At 43.8% G+C, this 27491-nt stretch overlaps 3 protein-coding genes across 5 annotated transcripts; 2 read left to right on the forward strand and 1 right to left on the reverse strand.

Moving 5' to 3' along the window:
- Nucleotides 1–2263: 2263 nt before the first annotated feature.
- Nucleotides 2264–16994, forward strand: LOC306828614 (uncharacterized protein; the record flags this gene model as incomplete). Its single annotated transcript, XM_079351136.1, has 14 exons — nucleotides 2264–2340; nucleotides 2481–2591; nucleotides 2925–3035; nucleotides 3627–3737; nucleotides 4336–4446; nucleotides 4611–4686; nucleotides 7141–7345; nucleotides 7546–9349; nucleotides 9453–9626; nucleotides 9718–9891; nucleotides 9984–10157; nucleotides 13378–13545; nucleotides 13666–13718; nucleotides 16449–16994. 14 exons carry the CDS (start codon nucleotides 2264–2266, stop codon nucleotides 16967–16969), a joined length of 3870 nt encoding a protein of 1289 aa, XP_079207262.1. The 3' UTR covers nucleotides 16970–16994.
- Nucleotides 16995–18031: 1037 nt separating this feature from the next.
- rsph4a (radial spoke head component 4A) lies at nucleotides 18032–22482 on the reverse strand. Of its 2 annotated transcripts, none has more exons than XM_079350236.1 (7): nucleotides 22239–22482; nucleotides 21075–21297; nucleotides 20653–20922; nucleotides 19238–19684; nucleotides 18998–19142; nucleotides 18443–18560; nucleotides 18032–18352 (listed from the first exon to the last, which is right to left on the reverse strand). In XM_079350236.1, the coding sequence occupies exons 1-7, from the start codon at nucleotides 22331–22333 to the stop codon at nucleotides 18121–18123; spliced, it is 1530 nt and encodes a 509-aa protein (XP_079206362.1). In that variant the 5' UTR covers nucleotides 22334–22482; the 3' UTR covers nucleotides 18032–18120. The 2 variants fall into 2 exon arrangements, with proteins under 2 accessions (XP_079206362.1, XP_079206363.1); XM_079350237.1 differs by having other exon boundaries at nucleotides 22201–22285.
- Nucleotides 22483–23046: 564 nt separating this feature from the next.
- dohh (deoxyhypusine hydroxylase/monooxygenase) lies at nucleotides 23047–26620 on the forward strand. 2 transcript variants are annotated; one of them, XM_079350165.1, is made up of 6 exons: nucleotides 23047–23206; nucleotides 23532–23641; nucleotides 24239–24406; nucleotides 24744–24820; nucleotides 25013–25268; nucleotides 25558–26620. In XM_079350165.1, exons 2-6 carry the CDS (start codon nucleotides 23536–23538, stop codon nucleotides 25866–25868), a joined length of 918 nt encoding a protein of 305 aa, XP_079206291.1. In that variant the 5' UTR covers nucleotides 23047–23206; nucleotides 23532–23535; the 3' UTR covers nucleotides 25869–26620. The 2 variants fall into 2 exon arrangements, with proteins under 2 accessions (XP_079206291.1, XP_079206290.1); XM_079350164.1 differs by having other exon boundaries at nucleotides 23048–23155.
- The last annotated feature ends 871 nt before the right edge of the window (nucleotides 26621–27491 follow it).

Here is a 27491-nt window from a genome sequence, read left to right on the forward strand (position 1 = left end):
GAAAAAGGCTGGCGCTGGCTGCTCGCCTGAAAAAAAGTAACGTACTTTTAAAACATAAACTATGATAATGTCAGTTTTTGGGACTTGTCAGACAAATTGATAAGTTTTGTGTCCTCCAACGTCGACCCAAAAGAATCCAATTTCATTGGACTTGTCCTCATGTCTGAAGTACGGTATTTGAGACCCTTGGTCTTCAGTGAGCAGCTGCTGTGAGGACCCTTCTGTGACTGCAGGTTTTAACAAGGGAAAACTGAGTGCAGATTAGATCAGATCTGAAGAAACATCTTTCAGTTCAAATAGCCAGTATCATTTTACGTCTTTGGATTTAAAAACCTGCAGACATCAGCAAAAGCTGATTTTCAAAAGGATTTTAAGCGTTTTTATTTTTAAGAATGGTCGTCAAATTACATTTCACAATAAATCATTTATGTCTTCTCTTGAACTCAGAGGAAGAACAAACTCACTTTTTCCTCCTCCTCAGCCATTTCATTCATTGCCTTATTTTTGTCCGCTGCTTTTCTGTATATATTCTTTTGCAGATTTTCTTTTCGTCAACTTACAGTGTCAATTTGTAAATAAAGGCCAGGGCCTCTGTTAAACGTTTGTTGACATACTTCTTTGTGTTGGGCTGTAGCCTCCCTGAAGATGTGTCTCTTTTTCAGACTCTCTAGCCGCGGCTGTAGCATCAAGTGACTACTTTCATTTCTTCTTCCTGTTAGAAACTTGCGCTCATCAGCACTTTTAGAGATGAAGACTGAATTTCTCATAGATGATCAAGGTTCCTTAAAAAAGGGTGTGACCTTTAAAACCCAATTGCTATAGTGACAAACAGACCATGTTCCTTTTTCTACGTTTGTATACTATCTCCAATTGAGACGCAGATCTGTTGTACGTGTTGAAGGCCGAGCCCTGTAAGATATATTTTAAGCCTCTGGTTGAAGGTAAGTTAAGATTCTTTGTTTAAGTGTCAAAAGATCTGTAAGCTAACAGTTAGCCACAAGGTTCATCAGCTGCTCTTTTAACAGTAGAAGTGAAGGAAAGACAATGACTCCCAGTTAGCACACAGGCTATGCTAACATGCTAACAGGATAGTGAGACAGCAGAGGCAGGAAGGGGAGTGTGTCCTTTTCAGACAGAACTGAAGGTCTCCGAGTGAGTCATGTCGGAGCTGTGACACATGAAACGAGCTGAAACAAGAGAACAAGTGAGCGACTGAGCGATTTGATTGTTCATGTGTCAAACAGGAATCCAGAAAGAGTCAGTGTGCGGTTCAGGAAGTGTTCAGTTCCAAAATACCAAAGTACTCACTTCTATGTCTCAGTTCTACTTGGAGTCTTTCCTCAGAGTGAAGTTGGGTCACTTTGAATTATGTTGTTCACATATTAGATTTTCAACTTCACATTGTGCATGTTGGACTGTAATCTGAGTAGGGTTGCAAAATTCTGGGAATTTTCACAATCGGGATAAACTGGGAATTTACAAAATTGAAGGTTGGCTCTTAACAGGGACTAAAATATAGTTGGGGAACATTTATTTTAGCATAATCTTGATCAAAACAATCAGATTTCATGCAAGTAGACTTGACTATGCTATTCCTCTATCACATGCACAGACACACTGCTTACTGTAGGGCAGTTGAGGCCACGCCCCTTACAGGCCACGCCCCCTACATGCACCGTGCACTCCTCCATCACATGCAGAGATGATTTCTAGAACCCTGGACCAAGACTACTGAAGCCACGTATTTTAGCCTGTGGACTACATGAACTGAAGTACGTCTGGATGATATTATGGGATAATATTTTTAAAAAAAGTTTTTTTAATTATATTATTATGCATGGATATCTGCTCAAGACAAAACAAATATATTTATGCATAGATATAAAATGACCCTATATTTCCAGTTCATTCCCATAATTCCCATGGAAAGTTTTCGATTTTGAATATTTCCTGATCAAAGGTTTCTGCAAATTTACCAGAAACTTTTTGCCTCTTTGCAGCCCTAAATCTGATATATGAGAGGCTTTTTCTTCCTGATGTGTTTATGTGTACGATCAGAACTTGACTGACCATCTGACATACGACGGATTTTCATAAAGGTCGACGCACCTTGTAACTGATTAAGTTCCCTTTTTACAACCGGCCCATAAAGCAGGGACAGCTGTTCATTGGTTGGTTGAGCTAGGTTGACAATTGAGGGGGTAGTGTGAATGTCTTAGAGTCAATAAATAAGTGCAGCTCTTCCAGCAGGGGGCGCTCTGTTATGGATCAGTGTGAGGACACAGTGGAGGGAGTCCCTCCCTCTAAAACCTCTCTGTGTGAGGAACAGGAAGCTCTGAGGTGAGATCACCATCTCTCACTGTCCATGACTCTTCTCCATGTCACAGCATCCCTCCACCTTCATCACTCCATCATCATCATCATCATCACAGTCTCATCTGCTGCTCACAGTAACTAATTATGTTGTTTGTTGGTGTCAGGGTGCAGGACCAGAGAGAAGACTCTCCTGGACCCAGCTGTGTGTCCATGAAGAGCGACTGCTCTAAAGATTTTATGATCTACTTTAAAGATGGACGTCCTGCTGATGGAGGGTAAGAATCGATACGTGAAGTTCATTTTCTGACTCTGCTGAAGAAGGACTCACATCATAGTCCAGAGCTTCACAGGAGCTCCTGGCAGAATATTTATGACGGTGTGAGTGTAGACGTGCAGGTTTGGCTTCGAACCTTTCCTGTTCTTGTTGCCTTTCTGAGCCGAACTATCACGAGTTCTGAATCAGAGACAGACTCAGTGTTTACTGTAGGAGGGGTAACTTAAAGAGAAGATAATGAAGTGTGAAGGACTTCACCTCTGCCTCTTGGTTACAGATTTGAGATCTGTTCAGCATTAACTGGTGACATCAGTTTCTTCCTTCTTTGTATCAGGGTGCAGGACCAGAGAGCAGACTCTCCTGGACCCAGCTGTGTGTCCATGAAGAGTGACTGCTCTAAAGATTTTATGATCTACTTTAAAGATGGACGTCCTGCTGATGGAGGGTAAGGATCAGGATAATCTTTATTGATCTCCCAATGGGGGAAATTTGGGTGTTACAGCAGCTCCAAAAAACAGTAAACACAGGGAATATAAACAGCATCAATAGCAAAAAAAGAAAAAAAAGAACAGCTATGAGCAAGTTTACATTAATTAAATAAGCTTAAATAGACTTAAATAATACAAGGCATAAACACTATGTACACTATCGCTCGTGGAAAGACAGATCAGGTATTAAAACACACACAGTGTGTAACAGTAATGATAAAGATGATTATAACACAGTCATGTGGTGATGCTGTTAAACAGTCTGACTGTAAGAATCGATACGTGAAGTTCATTTTCTGACTCTGCTGAAGAAGGACTCACATCATAGTCCAGAGCTTCACAGGGGCTCCTGGCAGAATATTTATGACGGTGTGAGTGTAGACTTGCAGGTTTGGCTTCGAACCTTTCCTGTTCTGGTTGTCTTTCTGAGCCGATCAGAGACAGACTCAGTGTTTACTGTGAAGGACTTCACCTCTGTCTCTTGGTTACAGATTTGAGATCTGTTCAGCATTAACTGGTGACATCGGTTTCTTCCTTCTTTGTATCAGGATGCAGGAACAGAGATCAGACTCTCCTGGACCCATCAGTGTGTCCATGAAGAGTGACCGCTCCATAGCACTCCCTATGAACTTTAAAGCTGGAGATCCTGCTGGTGGAGGGTGAGATCTGCAAACTGAAGTTTAATTTCTGACTCTTTATTCAGACAGTTTCCTGTGAAGGATGCAGTGCTTATGATAAAGTCTGTCATGAGAAAATAAGTCACATAAAAGGTCAAGGGTCATAAAAATATCAGGTGTCTTTTCTCCTCAGCGGTACAGCAGAAACAACGTGACTCATGAAGAATGACCTGCCTCCAAAACAGATCTCTTTTACTGAGTGACTTTAGTCCCAACAGTGAGAACAATGAAGACAATCAAAAAGAGAGGGAAGCTCATAAATGGAGGAAGTAACACTAGACATGAGACACAGGGTCAAGAACTACAAAATAAAACAGGAAACACTCCAAACTAAACTTGTAAACAACACAATGAAACTAAACTCAAAGGAAACGAGCAACACCGGGGAAGAATGAGACAAAATAAAACAGGAAGGGAAATCGAACCTTTCCTGTTCTGGTTGTCTTTCTGAGCCGATCAGAGACAGACTCAGTGTTTACTGTGAAGAAGTGTGAAGGACTTCACCTCTGTCTCTTGGTTACAGATTTGAGATCTGTTCAGCATTAACTGGTGACATCAGTTTCTTCCTTCTTTGTATCAGGATGCAGGAACAGAGATCAGACTCTCCTGGACCCATCAGTGTGTCCATGAAGAGTGACCGCTCCATAGCACTCCCTATGAACTTTAAAGCTGGAGATCCTGCTGGTGGAGGGTGAGATCTGCAAACTGAAGTTTAATTTCTGACTCTTTATTCAAACAGTTACCTGTGAAGGATGCCGTGTCCCCTACATTCATGACCTGTCAGTTTGTTGTCAGAGCACCTTTAGTAAGCTGCCATTAATCATCATTGAGCTTTTCTTGAACTTTTCTCCACAGAGTTCAGCAGAGCTCTGAGAGTCAGAGTGATCCGTCCAATCAGCAGCATCAAGTAGACCTGAACTCTATATTTATGGTAAGTAAGTAAGTAAATTTTATTTATATAGCACTTTTCGCAGACAGAGGCCACAAAGTGCTTCACAAACAAAGGTGAATATACAGGTGAAGACAGTACAGAGATCATAGCAGCCCTAAAAGAGGCTCATTAAAAGCCTGGACAAATAAAAACGTCTTCAGTTCACTCTTGAAAGTGTCAACTGAATCAATTGAGCACAAAGATAGTGGAAGTTCATTCCAGAGGCTCGGAGCAACAACCTGGAAAGACCTCTAGTGTGAAAATGAGCTCGAGGGACCTTCAACAGATTGTGATCCATAGACCTCAGCGCCCCCTCAGGAGCATAAGGCTGGATCAGCTCACTAAGGTAAGATGGAGCCTGACCATGTAGGGCTCTGAAGGCCAGAACCAGGATTTTAAACCTGAACCTAAAGGACACTGGCAGCCAGTGAAGTTCTTTCAGAATAGGGGATATGTGGGTCCTCCTATTTGTGCGGGTCAGAATTCTTACTGCAGAATTTTGAATTAATTGGAGTTTCGAGAGCTCTTTCTTGTTTAGACAGGAAAACAAACTGTTGCAATAGTCTAAACGTGAAGACACAAAGGCATGCATAATGAGCTCCAAATCATTCTGCGAAACCATGATTCTGAGTTTGGAGATCTTCCTCAGTTGAAAGAAGCAGTTCCTTGACAGCTGTTTACAGTGCTGGACTAAAGACATGTCTTTGTCGAAAATAACTCCCAGGTTTCTAAGACTAGGCTTCACGGACTGGCCTAGGTCCCCCAAGAACTGCTTAATCCCTGGAATTGAGTCATCAGGGGCGAGAATCAATGTTTCTGTTTTCTCTGCATTGAGCTGCAGAGAGTTTTCGCTGAGCTATTGTTTGATTTCTATACGACAATGACATAGGGAGCTCAGCTTCTGGATCTCGGACGGCTTAAAAGAGCAGTACAGCTGGATATCATCAGCAAATAGGTGGAAAGAGAACCTTCGTATGATCTTTCCCAGAGGGATCAAATGCAACAAAAACAAGACAGGACCCAAAACAGAACCTTGAGGCACTCCACACAGCAGGTCAGCAGACTCCAACCTTATTTGGCTGGCTGCTACACTGAAGCTACGTCCAGCTAGATAAGAGGAGAACCATTTTAGAACTGATTCCGACAGTCCAACTTGATCCCTCAGTCTTCTCAGCAGAATCTGATGGTCTACAGTGTGGAAGGCTGCGGACAGGTCCAAGAGAACCAGGACCGTGGACTTTCCAGAGTCAGCAGCCATCATAATGTCGCTGGACACTTTCAGTAAGGCCGTTTCCGTGGAGTGTTTGTTACAGAAACCGGACTGAAGTGGTTCATGGATGCTGCTTTGATCCAGGAAAAGGGTCAACTGTTTACAGACCACCTTCTCAAGGATCTTTGACAGGAAAGGGAGCTTAGAAATAGGCTTAAAGCTATTAAGATTTGTTTGGTCTAGGCCTGCTTTTTTTAGTAATGGCTCCACTATGGCATGTTTGAATGCAGTTGGAAACACACCAGTAGACAAAGACAGGTTAACCATTTTGGTCACACACGGGCCGATTTCCCCAAACACTTTTTTAAAAAGCCTACAGAGAAGGACGTCAGATGAGCAAGAGGAGGGCTTCATCTTAGACACCACTGCTGAAATATCAGCAACCGTCACAGTCCTAAACAAGGACCACAAGCTGGAGACAGGCTCAGAAACAGCAGGGGTAACACGAAGAGGGGGCGGGATGTTGTCCTTGATCATCTTTATCTTGTTTGTGAAGAATCTCAAAAAGGCATTGCTGTCAGCTTCACAAAACACGGGGGTAACTGGGGCAGCAGGACATACAAGTGAGTTTATCGTTTCAAACAACACTTTAGGGTTTTTCTTATTTAGTGCTACCAGTTGATGGATATACTCAGATCTGGCATTTTCGACCATCACATTGTATGAGGACACAAGGTCCTTGAGGTAGAGCCTGTGCACCTCAAGGTTAGTGGATTTCCACAGGCGTTCAGTCTTTCGACATAGTCTCTTTAGACTTAGGATGTCTTCATTAGTCCACGGGCGAGCTTTTTCCCTGGTAGAGGAGTTTGTTTTAACAGGAGCCACCTGGTTAAAAATTTCTCCACAGTGATTGTTAAAACAGTGAGTGAGATCATCCACATCGAGACAGTTCATGACCAAGACAGGATCAAATAAATGAGAGAAACTATCTGCAGTATTTGCAGTGATAACACGCCTCTGAGACCTGACTGTTGAAGGCTTATAGGCTCAGGACAAAAGTGCAGATCAAACAGAACAAGACTATGATCACTCAAATGAACATCATGGTGTGTACAGCACATTTTTTGAACGAGCTCCAGAAACGAGTTTTCTGTTTCGACCAGCTGAGCTTCAGACTGACACATGAACCACATGTTGAGATCTACCAGTTTATAGGAAATATCCAGTGTCTCCTTCTGTTCCAGCTGCTGGAGGAGAACATCGTCACCTTTGTGAAGAACGAGCTGAAGAAAGTCTACAGAGTTCTGAGTCCAGATTACCCAGAATGCTTAGAGAGTCAGAGTGAGGATGAAGAGCAGAGGAGAAGCTGTAAAGACGCATTTTTGAAGATCACTCTCCACTTCCTGAGGAGAATGAAGCAGGAGGAGCTGGCTGACTGTCTGCAGAGCAGTAAGAACATCTGAACAGATTTAACATCAAAGATATGTCGGTCCACATTTGTAAACGTAGTTCAAAAGATGCTTCCTATTATTAAATGAAGGATGTTTGTCATTTGCTGGTAGAGAGTGAATGCATTTAAAGATACACTGACATGTACAGATTATTTCCAGGATCCACTCGTAATTTTCACATGGTGATTTTACTTACAGGACTTTTTGGTGCAGTGTACCAGCGTAAACTCAAATATAACCTGAAGAAGAAGTTCCAGTGTGTGTTTGAGGGGATCGCTAAAGCAGGAAACCCAACCCTTCTGAACCAGATCTACACAGAGCTCTTCATCACAGAGGGAGGGACTGGAGAGGTCAATGAGGAACACGAGGTCAGACAGATTGAAACAGCATCCAGGAAACCAGACAGAGCAGAAACCACCATCAGACAAGAAGACATCTTTAAAGCCTCACCTGGAAGAGATGAACCAATCAGAAGAGTGATGACCAAGGGAGTGGCTGGCATCGGGAAAACAGTCTTAACACAGAAGTTCACTCTGGACTGGGCTGAAGACAAAGCCAACCAGGACATACACTTCACATTTCCATTCACTTTCAGAGAACTGAATGTGCTGAAAGAGAAAAAGTTCAGCTTGGTGGAACTTGTTCATCACTTCTTTCCTGAAACCAAAGAAGCAGGAATCTGCAGGTTTGAAGAGTTCCAGGTGGTGTTCATCTTTGACGGTCTGGATGAGTGTCGACTCCCTCTGGACTTTAAAAACAACCAGACCCTGACTGATGTCACAGAGTCCACCTCAGTGGATGTGCTGCTGACAAACCTCATCAGGGGGAAACTGCTTCCCTCTGCTCGTCTCTGGATAACCACACGACCTGCGGCAGCCAATCAGATCCCTCCTGAGTGTGTTGACATGGTAACAGAGGTCAGAGGGTTCACTGACCCACAGAAGGACGAGTACTTCAAGAAGAGATTCAGAGATGAGAAGCAGGCCAACAGGATCATCTCCCACATCAAGAGATCCAAAAGCCTCCACATCATGTGCCACATCCCGGTCTTCTGCTGGATCACTGCTACAGTTCTGGAGGATGTGCTGAAGACCAGAGAGGGAGGAGAGCTGCCCAAGACCCTGACTGAGATGTACATCCACTTCCTGGTGGTTCAGTCCAAACTGAAGAACAGGAAGTATGATGGAGGAGCTGAGACAGATCCACACTGGAATAAAAAGAGCAGGAACATGATTGAGTCTCTGGGAAAACTGGCTTTTGAGCAGCTGCAGAAAGGAAACCTGATCTTCTATGAGTCAGACCTGACAGAGTGTGGCATCGATATCAGAGCAGCCTCAGTGTACTCAGGAGTGTTCACACAGATCTTTAAAGAGGAGAGAGGACTGTACCAGGACAAGGTGTTCTGCTTCATCCATCTGAGTGTTCAGGAGTTTCTGGCTGCTCTTCATGTCCATCTGACCTTCATCAACTCTGGAGTCAATCTGATGTCACAAGAACTAACAACTTCCTGGTGGTCGAAAGTATTCAGAGGAAAACCTGACCCAACACTTCTATATCAGAGCGCTGTGGACCAGGCCTTACAGAGTCCACATGGACACCTGGACTTGTTCCTCCGCTTCCTCCTCGGTCTTTCTCTAGAGACCAATCAGAGTCACATACGAGGTCTGCTGACACACACAGGAAGTGGCTCAAAGACCAATCAGGAAACAGTCGAGAACATCAAGAAGAAGATCAGTGAGGATCTGTCTGCAGAGAAAAGCATCAATCTGTTCCACTGTCTGAATGAACTGAATGATCGTTCTCTAGTGGAGGAGATCCAACAGTCCCTGAGATCAGGACGTCTCTCCACAGATAAACTGTCTCCTGCTCAGTGGTCAGCTCTGGTCTTCATCTTACTGTCCTCAGAAAAAGATCTGGATGTGTTTGACCTGAGGAAATACTCTGCTTCAGAGGAGGCTCTTCTGAGGCTGCTGCCTGTGATCAAAGCTTCAAACAAAGCTCTGTACGTGCTCACATAACTATCCAGGTTAAATATAGTTCTCTTTATTCAGAAATAACTGTTGTTTGTAATTTCCATCATTTGTGTCCTTCTCAATCCTCTGCAGGCTGCGTGGCTGTAATCTCTCAGAGAGAAGCTGTGAAGCTCTGTCCTCAGTCCTCAGCTCCCAGTCCTCTAGTCTGAGAGAGCTGGACCTGAGCAACAACAACCTGCAGGATTCAGGAGTGAAGCTGCTGTCTGCTTGCCTGAAGAGTCCTCTCTGTAGACTGGATGCTCTCAGGTTAGTGAGCAAGTATTCCCAAAATAATGACATTCTAACTTCTTAATCATTTCATGTATTAATTTTCTGTCTGGTTGAAAATCCTCTTCAGGCTGAGTGGCTGTAATCTCTCAAAGAGCAGCTGTGAAGCTCTGTACTCAGTCCTCAGCTGCCAGTCCTCGAGTCTGAGAGAGCTGGACCTGAGCCTCAACAACCTGCATGATTCAGGAGTGAAGCTGCTGTGTAATTCATTAGATAGTCTGCACTGTACACTGGAAACTGTCAGGTCGGAACTTGTTCATGTAAAATGTCCCAATACGCTTGCAGATACTGAGTTTGTTTGATACTCAAATTTACTTAACAAAAACTCCTCTGCAGGCTGAGTGGCTGCCACGTCTCAAAGAGAAGCTGTGAAGCTCTGTCCTCAGTCCTCAGCTCCCAGTCCTCAAGTCTGAGAGAGCTGGACCTGAGCAACAACAACCTGCAGGATTCAGGAGTGAAGCTGCTGTCTGCTGGACTGAAAAGTCCTCTCTGTAGTCTGGACACTTTGAGGTTAGTGCAAAGCTGATCCAGATTATTCCTCCTGAATTATATTTTCTTGATGAATCATTTATTAAATGGGCCTTGGTGGTGGTTTAAAGTATTAGTTTATGTACACTCAACAAAAATATAAACGCAACACTTTTGTTTTTGCTCCCATTTGTCATGAGATGGACTCAAAGATCTAAAATTCATTCCAGATACACAATATTACCATTTCTCTCAAACATTGTTCATAAATCTGTCTAAATGTGTGATAGTGAGCACTTTTGCTTTGCTGAGACAATCCATCCCACCTCACAGGTGTGCCACATCAAGATGCTCATCAGACACCATGATTAGTGCACAGGTGTACCTTATACTGCCCACAATAAAAGGCCACTCTGAAATGTGCAGTTTTGTCTCACAGCAAAATGCCACAGATGGCGCAAGCATTGAGGGAGCGTGCAATTGGCATGCTGACAGCAGGAATGTCAACCAGATCTGTTGCTCGGGCATTGAATGTTCATTTCTCCACCATAAGCCGTCTCCAAAGGCGTTTCAGAGAATATGGCAGTACATCCAACCGGCCTCACAACCGCAGACCACGTGTAACCACACCAGCCCAGGACCTCCACATCCAGCAGGTTCACCTCCAAGATCGTCTGAGACCAGCTACTCAGACAGCTGCTGAAACAATTGGTTTGCATAACCAAAGAATTTCTGCACAAACTGTCAGAAACCGTCTCAGGGAAGCTCAACTGCATGCTCGTCGTCCTCATCGGGGTCTTAACCTGACTCCAGATCGTCGCCGTAACAGACTTGAGTGGGCAAATGCTCACATTCGATGGCGTCTGGCACGTTGGAGAGGTGTTCTCTTCACGGATGAATCTCGGTTTACATTGTTCAGGGCAGATGGCAGACAGCGTGTGTGGCGTCGTGTGGGTGAGCGCTTTGCTGATGTCAATGTTGTGGATCGAGTGGCCCATGGTGGTGGTGGGGTTATGGTATGGGCAGGCATCTGTTATGGACGAAGAACACAGGTGCATTTTATTGATGGCATTTTGAATGCACAGAGATACCGTGATGAGATCCTGAGGCCCATTGTTGTGCCATACATCCATGAACATCACCTCATGTTTCAGCAAGATAATGCACGGCCCCATGTTGCAAGGATCTGTACACAATTCTTGGAAGCTGAAAATGTCCCAGTTCTTGCATGGCCAGCATACTCACCGGACATGTCACCCATTGAGCATGTTTGGGATGTGCTTGACCGGCGTATACGACAGCGCGTACCAGTTCCCACTAATATCCAGCAACTTCGCACAGCCATTGAAGAGGAGTGGACCAACATTCCACAGGCCACAATTGACAATCTGATAAACTCTATGCGAAGAAGATGTGTTGCACTGCATGAGGCAAATGGTGGTCACACCAGATACTGACTGGTTCTGAGTCCCCAGACCCTCAATAAAGCAAAAACTGCACATTTCAGGGTGGCCTTTTATTGTGGACAGTCTAAGGTACACCTGTGCACTAATCATGGTGTCTGATGAGCATCTTGATGTGGCACACCTGTGAGGTGGGATGGATTGTCTCAGCAAAGCAAAAGTGCTCACTATCACACATTTAGACAGATTTATGAACAATGTTTGAGAGAAATGGTAATATTGTGTATCTGGAATGAATTTTAGATCTTTGAGTCCATCTCATGACAAATGGGAGCAAAAACAAAAGTGTTGCGTTTATATTTTTGTTGAGTATATGTTACATTTAATCTGTAAAGCTCTGAGCTCGTTCAATAGCTCCCAGTCTTTGATTCTGAGGAAGCTGGACTGGAACAAAGAAGGTTCAATATAACGTTTTTTTAGTCATTTTTATGATCCTTTGTTTTAAAAGGAGGACAAGCCTCTCAATTACATGATTGTGATTGAGAGGCTTGTCACCCCTTTGGTGTTATGGTTCAGAGTTAGATTCTGGACTTTCAAACAAAAACACAGTGGATCCTTCATGAGGATCTCAGGGATGCAAACGCATGTATGGGGAAAAGATAGATATCTGAAGTTTAAAAATTTTTTTGTTTCTACATCCCTGCTGATGTGAAAGCAGTCTACATGTTGGTCTCACTCTCTTTCTCACATTCATTATTTGTCACCAGAGTAAATATTGATTAGTATCAGATAGGGCTGTCATGTTTTATTGTAAGTTTTAACATTTGTTCAAACCTTATGAGCTGGTTGATTTGATAATATACAATTTATCAGCCCACCAGGCAGTCTGAAGTAGTTTGCAGTTTAAACCAGCAGAGGGCACTCTCAGTGTAACCTGCCCATTGCATGCTCCCTTTTAAATAAAGACAGGGCACGACTCAGGGGATGCAGACTTACATATACAGACCTATGTGTTTGAACTTTATGTGTCATTTGTTCAAATTTTTTATTTTTTTTTTAAAAACAGCAATGTTATCAGATTACTAAGGCCCCATTTCCACGGAGACACTGTGACAGTAAAGGAAACAGCTGAGTATGGGATTGGTCTTTCGTTCACATGGCGTCAGTGTTTCACGGGGGTGAAAACGCAAGCTTTTGAATTCGACCTCCAGGGTGGAGTGAAACTGATACGGGGGGCGTATCGCAGCCATGTGAACGAAACGGAGCGGACTGTCTGGCTGCGATGACCTCACCACACCTCCCCCCATACATTTGGACATGCACAGTAGTCCAGAATAAACATAAACAACAATGGCGGCGGATTCACTTGTGCTATGTGCTTCAGCAGCTCGTTGTATAAACAGAATCTTGATATGATACATCGTGTGTGTCGCCGCCCAAAGAGCATCGAACACTTGCAGCAAATAGTTCAACCTTTACCCGAGCACAGGGCGACCATACGCAGCATTTAGGTAAGACTTGGGAGAACTAGCCGCTAAAGAGGATGTTGTGGAGGAAGTGGTTGTACTGATGAGTGTCGCGTTGTAAAGTTCCACTGCCCACTACTGGCCGGGCGTGAGAACTACATGGTTTTCACGTGTAGAGGGCCTGTACTTCGAATGCGGAGTGGGGTCGTTTCGATGCTTTCTGTCACAGCGTCTCCGTGTAAACGGGGCCTAAGTATATATTTTGTTCAACTGCAGGGTTATGAAAGGATTTTACTGTTAAAACAGCTGAGAATGGACCAATGGATGTGAAGCCTGTGTGTGTGTGTGTGTGTGTGTGTGTGTGTGTGTGTGTGTGTGTGTGTGTGTGTGTAGTCTGTCAGGCTGTCTGATCACAGAAGAAGGTTGTGCGTCTCTGGCCTCAGCTCTAAGCTCCTCCCCCCTGAGAGATCTGGACCTGAGCTACAATCATCCAGGAGAAGGAGGAGAGAAGCTGCTGTCTGCTGGACTGGAGGATCCACACTGCAGACTGGAGACACTGAGGTACAGACAGACACACAGAAGCTGTCTCACTGTTTCTGAATGATGAACTCTGCTTCTTGTCTGATGGTGGATTTAAATGAAGATGGATAAAGTAGATACTGATATGGTTTCTTCCTCCAGGTTGGACCATAGTGGACGGCACAGACTGAAACCTGGTCTGAGGAAGTGTGAGTGTGTTTCCATTTCTCTTCATCAGAACACAGCAGCACAAGTTGGATGATGGAAGTAACACAAAGTGATGATAAAAGAAAGAATGATAGAAACTCAAGAGAGTTGAAATATTAAACAATAAAAACACGTAAATCAAATAGAAGTGATAAACCACTGATTAGAAAATCACCATCCAACAGGAATGTAAAGTTTACAACATGCAGTTTTTGTGACTTTGACAGAAATAGTTGATTTAGATAGATAGATAGATAGATAGATAGATAGATAGATAGATAGATAGATAGATAGATAGATAGATACTTTATTGATCCCGAGGGAAATTCAGGGCATCCAGTAGCAGTATACAGACAGGCAGGACACAAGACATTAGTTACAATACACTCCCGCTGTCCCCCCCCTGTATACAATAATCCCCCAAACAAGATTTAGCAGCCCCATGTGACTAAGAGTAAACATAATTACAGGTTAAACCTGTACAGTTAACATTAGCAGTTAGACTTAAACTTATATAGCATAATGTACATAACCTGTGAAGGAGAGAAAAACATGTGTTGATTAAAAGAGACTTGTAAACAGTTAAAGAGCCTTAGAAACAAAGTGCTGAGAGGTGTTTGAGGTAGTGCCAGAGGTGTGAGTACAGTCATTAAAGAGCATATTGCACATCAAATATTATATACGCAGACAAGCGTTTAATGATTTGATCTGCTGGAGTCCTCTGTTATATTCTCTAGTTTGCGCGCAATAGACACCGGACAGTCTGTATTAATATATGTAGTCATACGATTTACTATAAATCCAACTCTGTTGCAAGAGAGCGTGTGTGTGTGTGTGTGTGTGTGTGTGTGTGTGTGTGTGCGCAGTGGGGAAAGACGGAACGCGCAGTTTGGAAACAAACAGAAACACAAGCTTTACGTCTGTCGGTCCTTTATCCCATTAAAATGTTAAACTTTTTGTAGTAGCCTAATATATGTGCAAAAGCACACATTAAACTGTGGAGTGTGTGTGCTGTTGTGCATGTTTGTGTGGATTACGTTCAGTGGACGTGCGCTGTGAACTCACGTCAGGAGAATCCTGCACCATACACTGTATTTTCTATAACAAGGTGAGCACTGGGCTGCATGAGGAATAAACAATAAAGACATAGTGCTGCATTTGCACAGGCTGTGTAATCGGGTTCTATCTCTCTCTCTCTCTCTCTCTCTCTCTCTCTCTCTCTCTCTCTCTCTCTCTCTCTCTCTCTCTCTCTCACGCTCAGCACGGCACCGTAATACGTTGTACAGATTTGCCGTTTTTACGAGCAACTCCCATACAATGTAAAGGTGAATGATCGGCACTTGCACCTTCTACAAATTGATTTTTAATTGATTGAAAGTGATTACAAAGTTTACATATGCTGATGTGAACACAGCACTCGCCCATATATGGCGAGCTGACACCTGTCACTCAGCAGGACGCCTGCTCCGGGTCTCTCCTCAACAACAACTTCTCTTCTCTCCTGAGGCCGTTATTCCTCTAATCCTGCCTGTTTCTGCTCTCTAGCACATCTAACAGGTTCATAATAATAAGCCAGTGGACCATTATATGTAAAGGAATACATATTTTCTTCCTATTTATTGACGGGAGTGACACTCGGATCCATGATTTTCTATGTTAAACAGACGGGGATTCAGCGGGACTCCCTTATGTTACGTCACAGCCGAATGTGGAAGTAAAAAGCAAAGACGTGCGAAAACGTACTAAAACGTCTCCAGGAGTCCCTGTGGGTTATTAATTTCTGAATTTCTTTAAAAACAGTATTGTTCACGTATTTTCCTATGATTAGTTAAGTTTTGTCTTTAACCTGCAATATGCTCTTTAAACAGTCAATGCAGCGATGCAGACTGGGCCATTAAAGTGCTCAGCAACATAAAGGAGCAGTGATTAGCATTAAGTGTCCAAAACAATAAGGTGAAACCAGGAGTGATCAGGGTGATTATCATTAAAGTACCCAACTATTGAGGAGCAGACTAGCATTAAGTGTCAAAGACAATAGAGTGAAACTTGACCTAGTTAGGGTGATCATGTCAACCATTACAGATGTAGCTAAACACAACAGTAGGATGAAATCAGACATGATTAGAGTGATTATCATTAAAGTGACCTGTGCTCAGTAAGGTGACTATCAATATGCATTAAAGTGTCCAACTGGAGGCTGACTCTGAGGTCAGCAGTGAAAAATGAGTCCAGGGTTCACCGTGTGCTTCTTCCCTGAAAGTGTACTATAAAAGTAGAAGTTGGCACTCGCGTCGGCGCACAAGTGAGAAGTGATGTCCATTTTAAAAAACATGTAAATACACAGTCTTCAGTCTCTGTGAATTCAATGATGAAATAGTAACTTTAATCTTTAAAGACATAAGCTAACTCTCGTCCTCGTCTTCTAGCTGTGCAGACAGTAAAGCTAGAGGGTCGAGCACTCCCATGAATGGACCAGTTCTTCTTTGAGACTGGAAGTAACATAAAGTGTGTGCTGTAAACCAACGGTCCCCAACCTTTTTTTGTACCGTCACGGCTTATAACACAGAGCGAGTGTGCAGCGGGGGAATCACCTGCTGTGACGACCCCTGAATTTAAGTAGGCTGGTATTTTTCACACACAGGTTACATATGGAGCACGAGGTGCTCCTTCAAACTTTCTTATTCACTCCTGAACAGATGATAACCTGCAGCTCTGTTGTGTCTCGTTCTCTCCATCAGACGTTTGTGAGCTGGAGCTGGACACAAACACAGTGAACAGAGACCTCAGACTGTCTGGCAACAACAGGAAGGTGACAAGTGGGAGGGACCGTCATTCATATACTCATCACGTAGACAGATTTCAAAACCTTCGTCAGCTGCTGTGTAGGACTGGTCTGACTGGTCGCTCTTACTGGGAGGTGGAGTGGAGAGGAGAGGTCGATGTAGCAGTGAGTTACAGAGGAATCAGAAGGAAAGGAGACAGTGATGAGTGTGTGTTTGGATATAATGATCAGTCCTGGAGTCTGAGCTGCTCTGATGAAGGTTTCCATGTCAAGCACAATGACAGAAAAACAAAGATCTTCCCTTCTTTTGTCTCTCACAGAGTAGCAGTGTATGTGGACTGTCCTGCTGGCTCTCTGTCCTTCTACAGAGTCTCCTCTGACACACTGATCCACCTCCACACCTTCAACACCACATTCACTGAACCTGTCTATCCTGGGTTTGGGTTCTGGACTTATGGCTCTTCAGTGTCTCTGTAGGATGAGTCTGTTTGAGAAACTCTGCTGACTGAAGATCAGCTGACTGGTCACTCTGTTTTAAACTAATGAGTAATCGATTTCAATTGTTTGGCCACTTTAACCTGCAATCCTCAGTGAGATGTAGTGAATAGTTGAAACCCCACACACCGTCTGCATTGACACCAACCAAACCGAACCAAACTCACCCGTGTCACAAACATTGCAGCCAAACTAATCGGTCTCCCCGCTCCCACCCTGTCAGAACTCAATTCAAAGGCCATCACACGCATCGCTCACACAATCGCACTGGACATCACCAACCAATCAACTGCCACCTCTCCATCATGCCCTCCGGACGCAGGTACAGGTCCCTGCTGTGCAGGAGGGCGCGATACAGCAGAAGCCTGGTGCCTGCAGTCATCTCAGCCCTCAATAAAAATCCACCTCAGTCCCAATCCCCGGTCCCCCCATAACCATACGCACTGTATGTCCTGTTGTCCCCCCATAACCATATGCACTGCATGTCCTGTTGTCCCCCCATAACCATATGCACTGTATGTCCTGTTGTCCCACATGTATGTCCTGTCACTGTATGTCCTGTTGTCCCCCCATAACCATATACACTGTATGTCCTGTCACTGTTCACCCTCTGTCGGCGCGCTGCCCTTAAAACTGTAAACTGGTGAAAAATTTCCTCTCGGGGAGAATAAAATAAAAAGTCAAAGTCACCACGAGCTTCTGGATGGTCTCTCATTACCTTCAATAAATGACTCTTTCATCATAAGAGCGCTCATCGAGGTTTACGTCTGGAACATTTCCCTCTGTTTCCTGTAAATGACTGGTGATGACCTTGTGAAGGGAGAAAAGGTGTGAAAGAGTCGCGCTGCCAGCCTGGTCTGTGTTGTTGTCTTCTTTAATACAGCGTGCAATCATTCAATACACAATGAATGGTGATGCGTCAGGCAGCAGTGATAACGGCTGCTGCAGCTTTTTATATATATTGGTCACACTGGTGTATAACATGCAGCCAACTCTTAAGACTAAAAAATAGGTATTTACATTTTAAAATACGATATCAGACACTTTGCAGAGTGAACAGATTTATTTGGCCATGACTTACGAATAAATACTTGACCGACAAAACTGACTGAAATCAGTAAAATCCTTCTTTTTCAGTCATCATCGTCCTCCTCAGCTTCGTCTGATTCCTCCGCCTCCTCCTGCGCAGCTTGCTGTTCTTCTAAAGCTTCTTTCAGCGCCTGTTCCTCCTCCAGTGACGGGTCCAGGGACTCAGTGATTTCTGGTCCACTCGGGTATTCTTTCTGTGGCAGCGGGGGGACAGGTGGGCTGTACCCTTCCCCTCCGTACTTCAGACCCCACCCAACATAGAAGTTCTCAAACTTCCTACATGAAAAGATGACAGGCTGTTTATGAAATGCAGCATTTAATCTTGTGACGAGTCCAACATGAGGTGCGAGTGCTCGTTGTCCTTACTTTCCAAAAGCATATGCGTAAGCGCCGGGCCAGAGGTTAGAGCGCAGAACAGCTATGGCATGCTGACTGGTGAGAATGGAAGACATCTTCGAGCTCCAGGCAGGAGTGTTAAACATTTCTGAGACACACACAAAGAAAAACAGTCATCAGCAAAGTTTAAAGAAGCAGTGAATGTTATATTAATTCATTTGTATTATAGTACAAAGAGTACAAATAGAGCTTCCTGTGCTTGGAGGTGGTATAGAGGGAGATGTATAGCTGGACTGTAGCTACATGATCATAAGCCTTAAAGTTAGATCCCACAGCTGCTCTGTGTGGCTGCAACACACAGCGTGGGCAGAAGTCGGTCACTCGTGCTAAATGCTGATAAAAGGACAAGAGACAGGTGCACAGAACATGCAGAGCTATCTCAGCTACCTTGTTCTCACTGCGTGATATTCAAAAAGTGTTTTAAAAAGGGGAGGCAGATAATCCCCCTTCCACACAGGAAGTGACACGCTCGGTTACCTTTCAAACCGTTTGCTGGTTTTGGCAGAAAAATGTCCAAAGTCTGACCTGCATCCTGGGAGAGGGGAGTGAGCAGAGGGGGTCCCACCTCAGGCTCGGCTTCATCGGGCTCCTCCTCCCTCTCCTCTGCTTCTTCATCCTCAGGAGAGTCGTCTTCTTGTTTGACGGACAGATTCACCCAGGTGCAGCGGCCCTTCAATGAACAATCATTGTGTTTGCGTTTACTCCCAGCCCATCCTGTGTGTGTGTGTTTTAGCTGGAGTCAGGGCAGCTGGATCAGACTCGTACCTGCTGCAGGATGTGCTGCACGTGGTGAACCCAGGCGGACAAGGACTCCACCATCTCCACAACTGGAATGCCCTCAAAGTCAGGGTTCACTTCGTAGCTGTCTCGGGGGGTCTCCTCCTCCTCGTCCCCCTCCTCCTCTCCCGCCTGGAAGAAGCCCTGGGGGCTGACCTGGGTTCCAGCAGAGATGCGAGCGATCTGCGCCCTCAGATAATTGGCTTCATTGCCGGGGAAAGGCGGGAAGCTCACGACAGGGCTGTCCAACTTTCCAGTGAAGAACTTTCGGATTTGGCGTGCGGCGGTGATCTGAGCCGGAGTGACCGGAGGGAGCTTCACCCAGGGAAGACCAGCTTCATTACACACAAAGTACACATACTTATTAGCACCTGCTCCTATCGCCTCTTTCTGCACTGCGGGCGGGGCTTTAAAGGACGACAGAGGCAGATCCATCTGAAAACACAATCAGAAGGACTGACATTAGCAAATACATTCGACTCATTTCCCCCCGACAATTTCAAGACGAGTCAACAAAAATATAACTTTCTTTGGTGGCCGTGTCATTTTAGGCCGTGCAGACAGGAAGAGCGTTTGTGTTTATGTTTTTAAGCTAACACCGACCCAGGCGTCTCTCACATACATGTGACATGTTCGTCTTGTGTTTGTTGCAGATATTCTGGTTTTGCAATGATCAAATGATTTAAAAAAAAAAAAAATATTTTTTTTTATGTTTTACAATAACACAATACCAGACAATGCAGGATATAGAACAATGCCCATCAAGGGCAACACTATCAAATCAAGACAAAAGGACAGACCTGACAATAAAACGCAAATTATAAAGAAATGATTCAAATATAGAAAGATTAAGAAATTATTATTATAATGATTATAAAATAATATAATCGATGAAAATATATAATTATAAATATATAGGTATAGATAAATAAAAATTAAACAAATTTAATTAATTATTTAAAAAAATAAAAAATAAAAAAGTATTAAAAAAAAATATATATATATATAAATATATATATAGATAAATATAATCGATAATAATAGATAATTATAAAAATTAAGAAAAATAAATTAAATTAGATCACTCACAAAAACATGTTCATGTGTCACATGAAATTTAAACAGGAGTCAGACCAGTAAGACCAGTGAAACAGGGATAACGTTTCCTAAAGCATGATGAGCTGTGTTTGGAGTTATATTGTCATCATTGCTCTCTGCAGCGTGATTTAAATTGGTCTGGTAGTTAGAGAGGGCCAGATCCCTTCCTGAGCACTGCTGCAGTGTCCTTGAGCAAGGCACCAGCTCAGCAGCACTCACCCCCCTCGTTCTAAAATCTCTCTCAGTGCATGTGTGAGTAGAATGAGACGTTCTGATCATCATCAGAGCTCGTGCAGCTTCCTCACCTCGTTCTCCTGGTTCTCCACCTCCTCGGCTACATCTTCGCTCTCCTCTTCCTCTTCCTCCTCCCCGTCTCTGTACTCCGCTTCAGCGACGATGTAGCTGCTCTGCGTCGCCAGAATCTTGCCCCAGAATCGGCAGCGCATCAGTGCCTGCGACTCGACGAGCTGCTTGAGAGCGAGGAAGACCCTCTGCATCTCCTCTCTGCCCAGACCGACGCCGGCCTGCTCCAGGTAGAACCCAACCTCACACACATTTGGACAAGGTGTGTTCATCTGATGGAGACCCAGAACAAGTGTCACATCATGAATATGAATCTATCAGAAGATAGATAGATAGAGAGAGAGAGAGAGAGAGAGAGAGAGAGAGAGAGAGAGAGAGAGAGAGAGAGAGAGAGAGATAGATAGATAGATAGATAGATAGATACCAGTTCCTCCTCCTGATCGGTCTCCTCTGGCCGAGTGAACAGCAGGCGCTGCCGCTCAGCCAGCAGCTCGGCGGCTGCAGTCTGCGGAAGGTCTCGCAGCGTGCTCTGCCGTGGTTCAAACAATCCCCGCTTCACATCGCGGCTCATGTCTTCGCACACGTCCACCACGTTGTGAGGACGCTCGTCCATCACCTTCATCAGCAGCCGAGTGAGGTGGTCATAGCTGGAACATCACAGACCATCGTCACTCACACAAATACTCCCTTAATTACATCACCAACAGATATTTAAAGATGTTGTTTTTATCAGTGATATTGTTCAACACGTTTCTCTGTTAAAGGTGCACTACGTAGATTTGAATTCAATACTGCGCTTTATTTTCTGAACTAAATACACAAAGAGTAACTTCCCTCATAACATTATATATTTAGTGTTACAGGGACCAAATGTTCCTGTTGGACTTATTTCATTTTTGTCCATCAGGTTTGGGATTGTGTTCATGGTGTTGTTTATTTAATTATTCGTCACGTTTTTATTTATTTAGAAATGTTTTTAGAAGGGTGAGAGAGTGTATGTATACATGCAGTTTTTCACAGTAAACTATTTTAGTCCGTGTTAATGACAAGAAAATAATAATAATAATAAATGGTAAATGGACTTGAGCTTGTATAGCGCTTTTCTAGTCTTCCGACTACTCAAAGCGCTTCTCACACCTACCCATTCACACCCATTCACACTGATGGGCTGGATATGTGGCCCATCCAGTATCTATACATTCACGCCACATTCATACGCCCCAGGCGCAGCAGGGGGAGCTACTTGGGGTTAAGTGTCTTGCCCAAGGACACATCGGACATGTTGCTCGCAGGAGCTGGGGATCGAACCCTCAACCTTCTGATTGAGGGGGTCTACCAACTGAGCTACAGCCTGTCTGTGTATAGTACTGAAGGACAAGTGTGAGAGTTTTGCTGTCATCTTGATTAAATTTGACATTTTTTAATCAACATCACAATGTGTAAACTGATATAAAGCTGCTTCTTGGAAAAGATTAACTATCTGATTGGCTCAAATGTAGTAAGTTGTAAGTTGTTGTTGATGAACCTGCAGAGACATTGACTGAACTCACAGGTTCATGTTGCTCTGATTGTCTGACAGGATACTCACAGGTTCATGTTGCTCTTCGTGCTGTTCTTCAACATGAAGGATTTGAAGGAGGCGGCTGCCTGCAGACTCGTCTCACTCCTGTCCTCGGTGTCCATCTTTGTCCTCGTCTTCGTTAAACACCTTTTAATCTCACTGAGCGTCTCTCTGAGACACAGAAAGCTACAGGTCGTTTAAAACGTCTGTAACCATGTTGTTTTCAATTCGTTCAGGGGGAAACAGTTGGCGGTGTAGACACAAACTTCTGCGGTTGCTATGGTTACCGTAACAGAACGGTTGCTAAGCCGGCGAAGGATCCGCGCGCCACCCAGCGGACAAAATCAGCTTTTTAACATAGGGAACATGACATCACGGAAGGCCTGCTGGCATGACATGAATGAGATTGAGATGAGATGACGTGAATGGGACACAGCTATAAACAGGTCGGAGCTAAAACACAAGCTTCATGTGGCAGCATATTTTACATCCATATTGAATCCATAAACTCTTACAACCAAATGCTGACTGATTTATGTTTAAGCAGCGAAGCAGCTGTTGTTATTTCTATTTTTGTATTGTTTTATTTCGAACATGTGAAGGAATAGCAACAAAAAGATAATAATAATAACAATAATAATAATAATTATTATTATTATTATTATAATGATAATGAAAGAAAAAATAAGAATAAATACAACATCAGAACAACTTTAGTTTGGTCTTGTTATGAAAACATACACAGTAAAGGACCTTTTGGAACAGTGACCTGGTTTTACCGATCTGTCGAACATAATGATATGATACTTTTATTTTGATAAACTATCCCGGAAACGCGTCATTCCGGAAGCGGAAGTAGGAAAAAAATCAACCTCATCCATGTGTTTTGAGAGCCGTATTGCCGTCAATGGTCGAAGCCTGGATACTGTCAGTAAACCCTGAAGGTTTGTACTGCTCGTGTCTCGGTGTGGTTCTGGTCTCTGTCGTGGTTCCGGGTCCGTGGACTCGGAGTTTCGCGGGGTTTTGATCATGTTTATTTGAGTTTAACTGGAGGAGCTAACAGCAGCAGGACAGTCAGCCTTTCATAACCACAGCTGGTCACGTAACGATAAACCTGCTGGCATGTGATCTGAACACAGCAGTGACCGGCTGGAACTGTGAGAATAATAATAATAATAATAATAATAATAATAAGTCTGAAGAACCCTCACTGTTTAACTTCTTCATGTTGAGTAAGTCATGTAAGATGTGTCACTCAGTGTTATATATATTTTCTCTGAGCAGGTTATAATTAAACTTTATGTCTGTCTCCATGTGTAGCATTATGGCCAGTGGCGATCAGGTGGCTTCAGTAGGAAAGGTTTTGGTGGACCCCAAACTGGACCTGACCCGGCGGTTCAGAGCCTTGTTCACTCTGAGGAACCTTGGAGGTAAAACTTTCAACATTTCCCGATACAACTTCTTCACTTCCGATATCGATATTGCAGCCATTGATCCGATATGATATCAACACAAATCATATGAACTTTGACGTCTTATTTTGTCGTGTTAAATGTTAGAAAAGTTTTGATCAATTGATGTTACTCAAACAGAGAACAACAGACAGCAACATGAGAAAACTGACCTATTTATTATTAATAGAGTTACATACATGTTAACCTTCAACATGATATCCACAGTATCCTACAAGGGAATTAAATCAATACAAAATAAATTAGAAGACCGTAAAAAAAATAACCTCAATAAATCCAATGAAGACTTAAAGTCTGTTAAATGGTCTCTGCTTATCGGAGCACTTATATCTGATATTTGTTTTCCAGCTGATATCAGATCAGGACATCTGCACTGTAGTCTTCCTGTCACATTGATGAAATTAAACTCCACTGTTATATAATCAACCTTTCTTTGCACCGTGTGTGTGTGTGTGTGTGTGTGTGTGTGTGTGTGTGTGTGTGTGTGTGTGTGTGTGTGTGTGTGTGTGTGTGTGTGTGTGTGTGTGTGTGTGTGTGTGTGTGTGTGTGTGTCAGGTGCTGAAGCTGTGGAGTGGATCAGCAAGGCTTTCTGCGATGAGTCTGCCCTCCTGAAGCACGAGCTGGCCTACTGCCTGGGACAGATGCAGGACGTACGGGCCATACCGACTCTGACCGCCGTACTCAAAGACACACAGCAGGAACCCATGGTCAGACATGAAGCAGGTAAATGTGCAACTCAGCACACACACACACACACACACACACACACACACTGTGGAAGCCAGAGCCGGTCCCTGCTCTGATCCATGGCTCCTCCTTCCTACATGTTGAAATATCATTGGGCTCAAACCTCTGAAGTTAAAGCCTACATGGTCTCTTATCACCCTTGATCTGTGTGGAAGGATGAATGAAGTGCTGTGATTGGTCAGAAGACGAGCAAAGTGCTTTAAAAACCTGAACGTTTCCAGTTTAAGGTTTATCAGCGGGCGCGCTCACATCATCATCTTTGTACGAGACGCTGTCGGTCCGTTCATCGTGTCTCTGTCTCTTTGTGATCAAGGGGAAGCGCTGGGAGCCATCGGTGACGCCGTGGTTCTCGACCTCCTGAGAGAGTACAGTAAAGATCCTGTTACTGAGGTAGGACAGAAACACCAGACTATTTAAACTAACATACTTTCTTTGTGTGCTCAAATGTCAACTTTATTTATAAAGCACATTTATAAACAAAGTGCCGTACATGAAGTTTAGTAAAATGCAATACGTCCAAACATCATAAACATAGTGACTAAACTTGTGTGTAAACGATGCACCGTCCTTTCCTGCCTGCAGGTGGCAGAGACGTGTCAGTTGGCGGTTCGACGGATCGAGTGGCTGCAGAGTGGAGGAGACAAGCAGCTGAATGAAACGTGCACGGACAAGAACCCGTACAGCTCGGTGGACCCGGCGCCCCCGGCGGAGAGGAAGAGCGTGTCGGAGCTGCGCTCCATCCTGCTGGATGAGAGCCTGCCTCTGTTTGAACGCTACCGCGCCATGTTTGCCCTGCGTAACCTAGGCAACGAGGAGGCTGTGCTGGCGCTGGGAGACGGTAAGAGACGTTTATTGCTCTGTGAAAATAAAAATCTTGTTTCTGATGCTGAAGAAGTTTCCACTCCATTTGAGCTTTTTATAGATCATTGTGGCTGAAACTTGATCATTAGGTCGTCCTGTCATATCTGAGCACTCAAACAATCCACTTCCATCGCTCATAAGATTTATTGGGAAATAATTTAACACCCAATCAGGTGATCAGATACTTAAAATATGCCAAGCAGATGCAAACTCAGAGAAGAAGCTCAAAGTAGTAACGGTGTGTTTTTCTGTTTCTTGGTCTCCAGGCCTGCAGTGCTCCGGCGCCCTGTTCCGCCATGAGATCGGTTACGTCCTGGGTCAGATGCAGCACCCGGCAGCGGTCCCCGCCCTGCGTGCTGCTCTGGAGCGTTCCGGGGAGAGCGCCATGGTCCGACACGAGGCAGCAGAGGCCCTCGGGTCGATCGGACACGAGGAGTGCCTGGCCGTGCTGCAGCGGTACCGTGAAGACGCAGAGCGCGTGGTGAAGGAGAGCTGTGAGGTGGCTCTGGACATGCTGGAATATGAAAACAGTGACCAGTTCCAATATGCAGACGGTCTGCTCAGGTTACAGGGTTAAAGGTCAAACTCATTTTGTGTTTTATTTTATTTTATCCAACAGAGATAATCGATCTTCTGGAATTCTAAAAGCTGCCGTGCACATAAAGTAAATACATCTGAGGAGTAGAGTTCGAACAGAGACAGGAGTCTCCGTCTTTGTGTCGGACGCTGCGTAGGAGACGACTTCTCTTTTATTTTTATTTTTTTCTTTCAAGATACAAATTGTGATATCTCGTTATTACCAACAACCTTCCACGTCGCACAGCCACACGGATCCCTGTCTGTCAATCAACAGACGTTCGTACGGTTTTCTCAGACCTCTTCGTGATGCGTTTATTTTAAGTCCAAAGCAGGCGGCCTCCACTCGGCTCACATTCTCTGATCAGCTGAGAGGTAAACGTGACAACTTAAACATGAGGAGTATTTTAGTTCTCCATCATTTGCTCTTGTTTATTTAAATATCTGGGGTCATAAATATCAGTGAAGTGCAGATTAGAAAGTGCTGAGCGGCTCACGTCGAATGCTTTCGTTGAGGTCCAGGTCGTTCCAAAGTCGCTCGGGCCTCAGCTCGCTTAATTCAGCCGTAATGAATCAAACAAACAGACTCTCTGTTACACATTCACAGCATGCGGGGAGCGTTCACTGAAGACTCTAACCTGCTTTACAGATGAACATTAAAGAAACTGATGTTTGCTTCCACACTGGACTACAGTAGACACTTAAACCAGGCAGTGACTGTATGAAACAATAAAACGATCCTCTCTCCTTTGACTTGTTTATTTCACTTTCTCACCTCTTATATCCTGTATCTTTTATGCCTGAAATCACACTGATTGATTTTTTTTTGTACACATTAAAGGACAAAGTTGAAAAAATAATTATATAGAAACCTTTCTGTGAATTCTGTCATGATCTTCAGTCGATCAATTTTCACCGTCCGTAAAGGATCGTAAGTCTCCTTTTAAGTCTGAGTTGTACATCAGAGTTTTATAACAAACTTACTGAAATTAATAGTCTCATATTCTTCTTTGAAAAGGCTGGCTTATCATTGGATTATCCATTTAACAACACTCTGAATGTGTTTTAGTTTATCCTGAGGGACACTTGAAATAACATCCACTGCAATCAGTGAGTGAACTTAAGTCTATTTAAAGCACACATTAAAGAGACAAACAAGCAGCAGCCATATGGACAGTCCTCTGAGATGTCACAGTTTGTGTAACAAAGGCTCATGGGAGCCTGGGAGCAGCCAGTCGGCTGTGTGGTTTAGGGTTAGTGTGAAAGTCTGTAGTTGTGGGTTTTTTTAATAATAGATAGTTGTGCATATTTATTGTAATTTCCACTATCATTGATTATGTGAAATCAGTTAGTGATTGTTACATCATGAGTGTGACAGCTGTGATCTTGGCCTCAAGGGATTTTTTTTACCGGACTCCTCACCAGATTACATGTGTTGCTGTTTCTATTATTTTCTATGACCACTTAAATTGTGTCTTTAAAGCTTAAGTATCTATTCAGGCCATCTTCCCTTTGTTAATTTTAAAACATGACACTCAGCCCCTAATTGCTCCCGCTGTTTCCTCGGTGGTGTATTGAATGGGATTAGTTCTGATGATCTCACAGCATAGTGAGGTGTATATGG

Source organism: Symphodus melops (genome assembly GCF_947650265.1).
Source record: "Symphodus melops genome assembly, chromosome: 8".
NCBI lineage: Eukaryota > Metazoa > Chordata > Actinopteri > Labriformes > Labridae > Symphodus > Symphodus melops.

Coding starts and splice junctions, on each gene's coding strand:
- rsph4a (XM_079350236.1), bottom strand. CDS start 22,333: ATGGACACCGAGGACAGGAGTGAGACGAGTCTGCAGGCAGCCGCCTCC. Junction 21,298..22,238: donor ACGAAGAGCAACATGAACCT/GTGAGTATCCTG, acceptor GTGATGTTCCAG/CTATGACCACCTCACTCGGC. Junction 19,143..19,237: donor TGCAGCACATCCTGCAGCAG/GTACGAGTCTGA, acceptor TGTTCATTGAAG/GGCCGCTGCACCTGGGTGAA.
- dohh (XM_079350165.1), top strand. CDS start 23,536: ATGGCCAGTGGCGATCAGGTGGCTTCAGTAGGAAAGGTTTTGGTGGAC. Junction 24,407..24,743: donor CATGGTCAGACATGAAGCAG/GTAAATGTGCAA, acceptor TTTGTGATCAAG/GGGAAGCGCTGGGAGCCATC. Junction 25,269..25,557: donor TGTGCTGGCGCTGGGAGACG/GTAAGAGACGTT, acceptor CTTGGTCTCCAG/GCCTGCAGTGCTCCGGCGCC.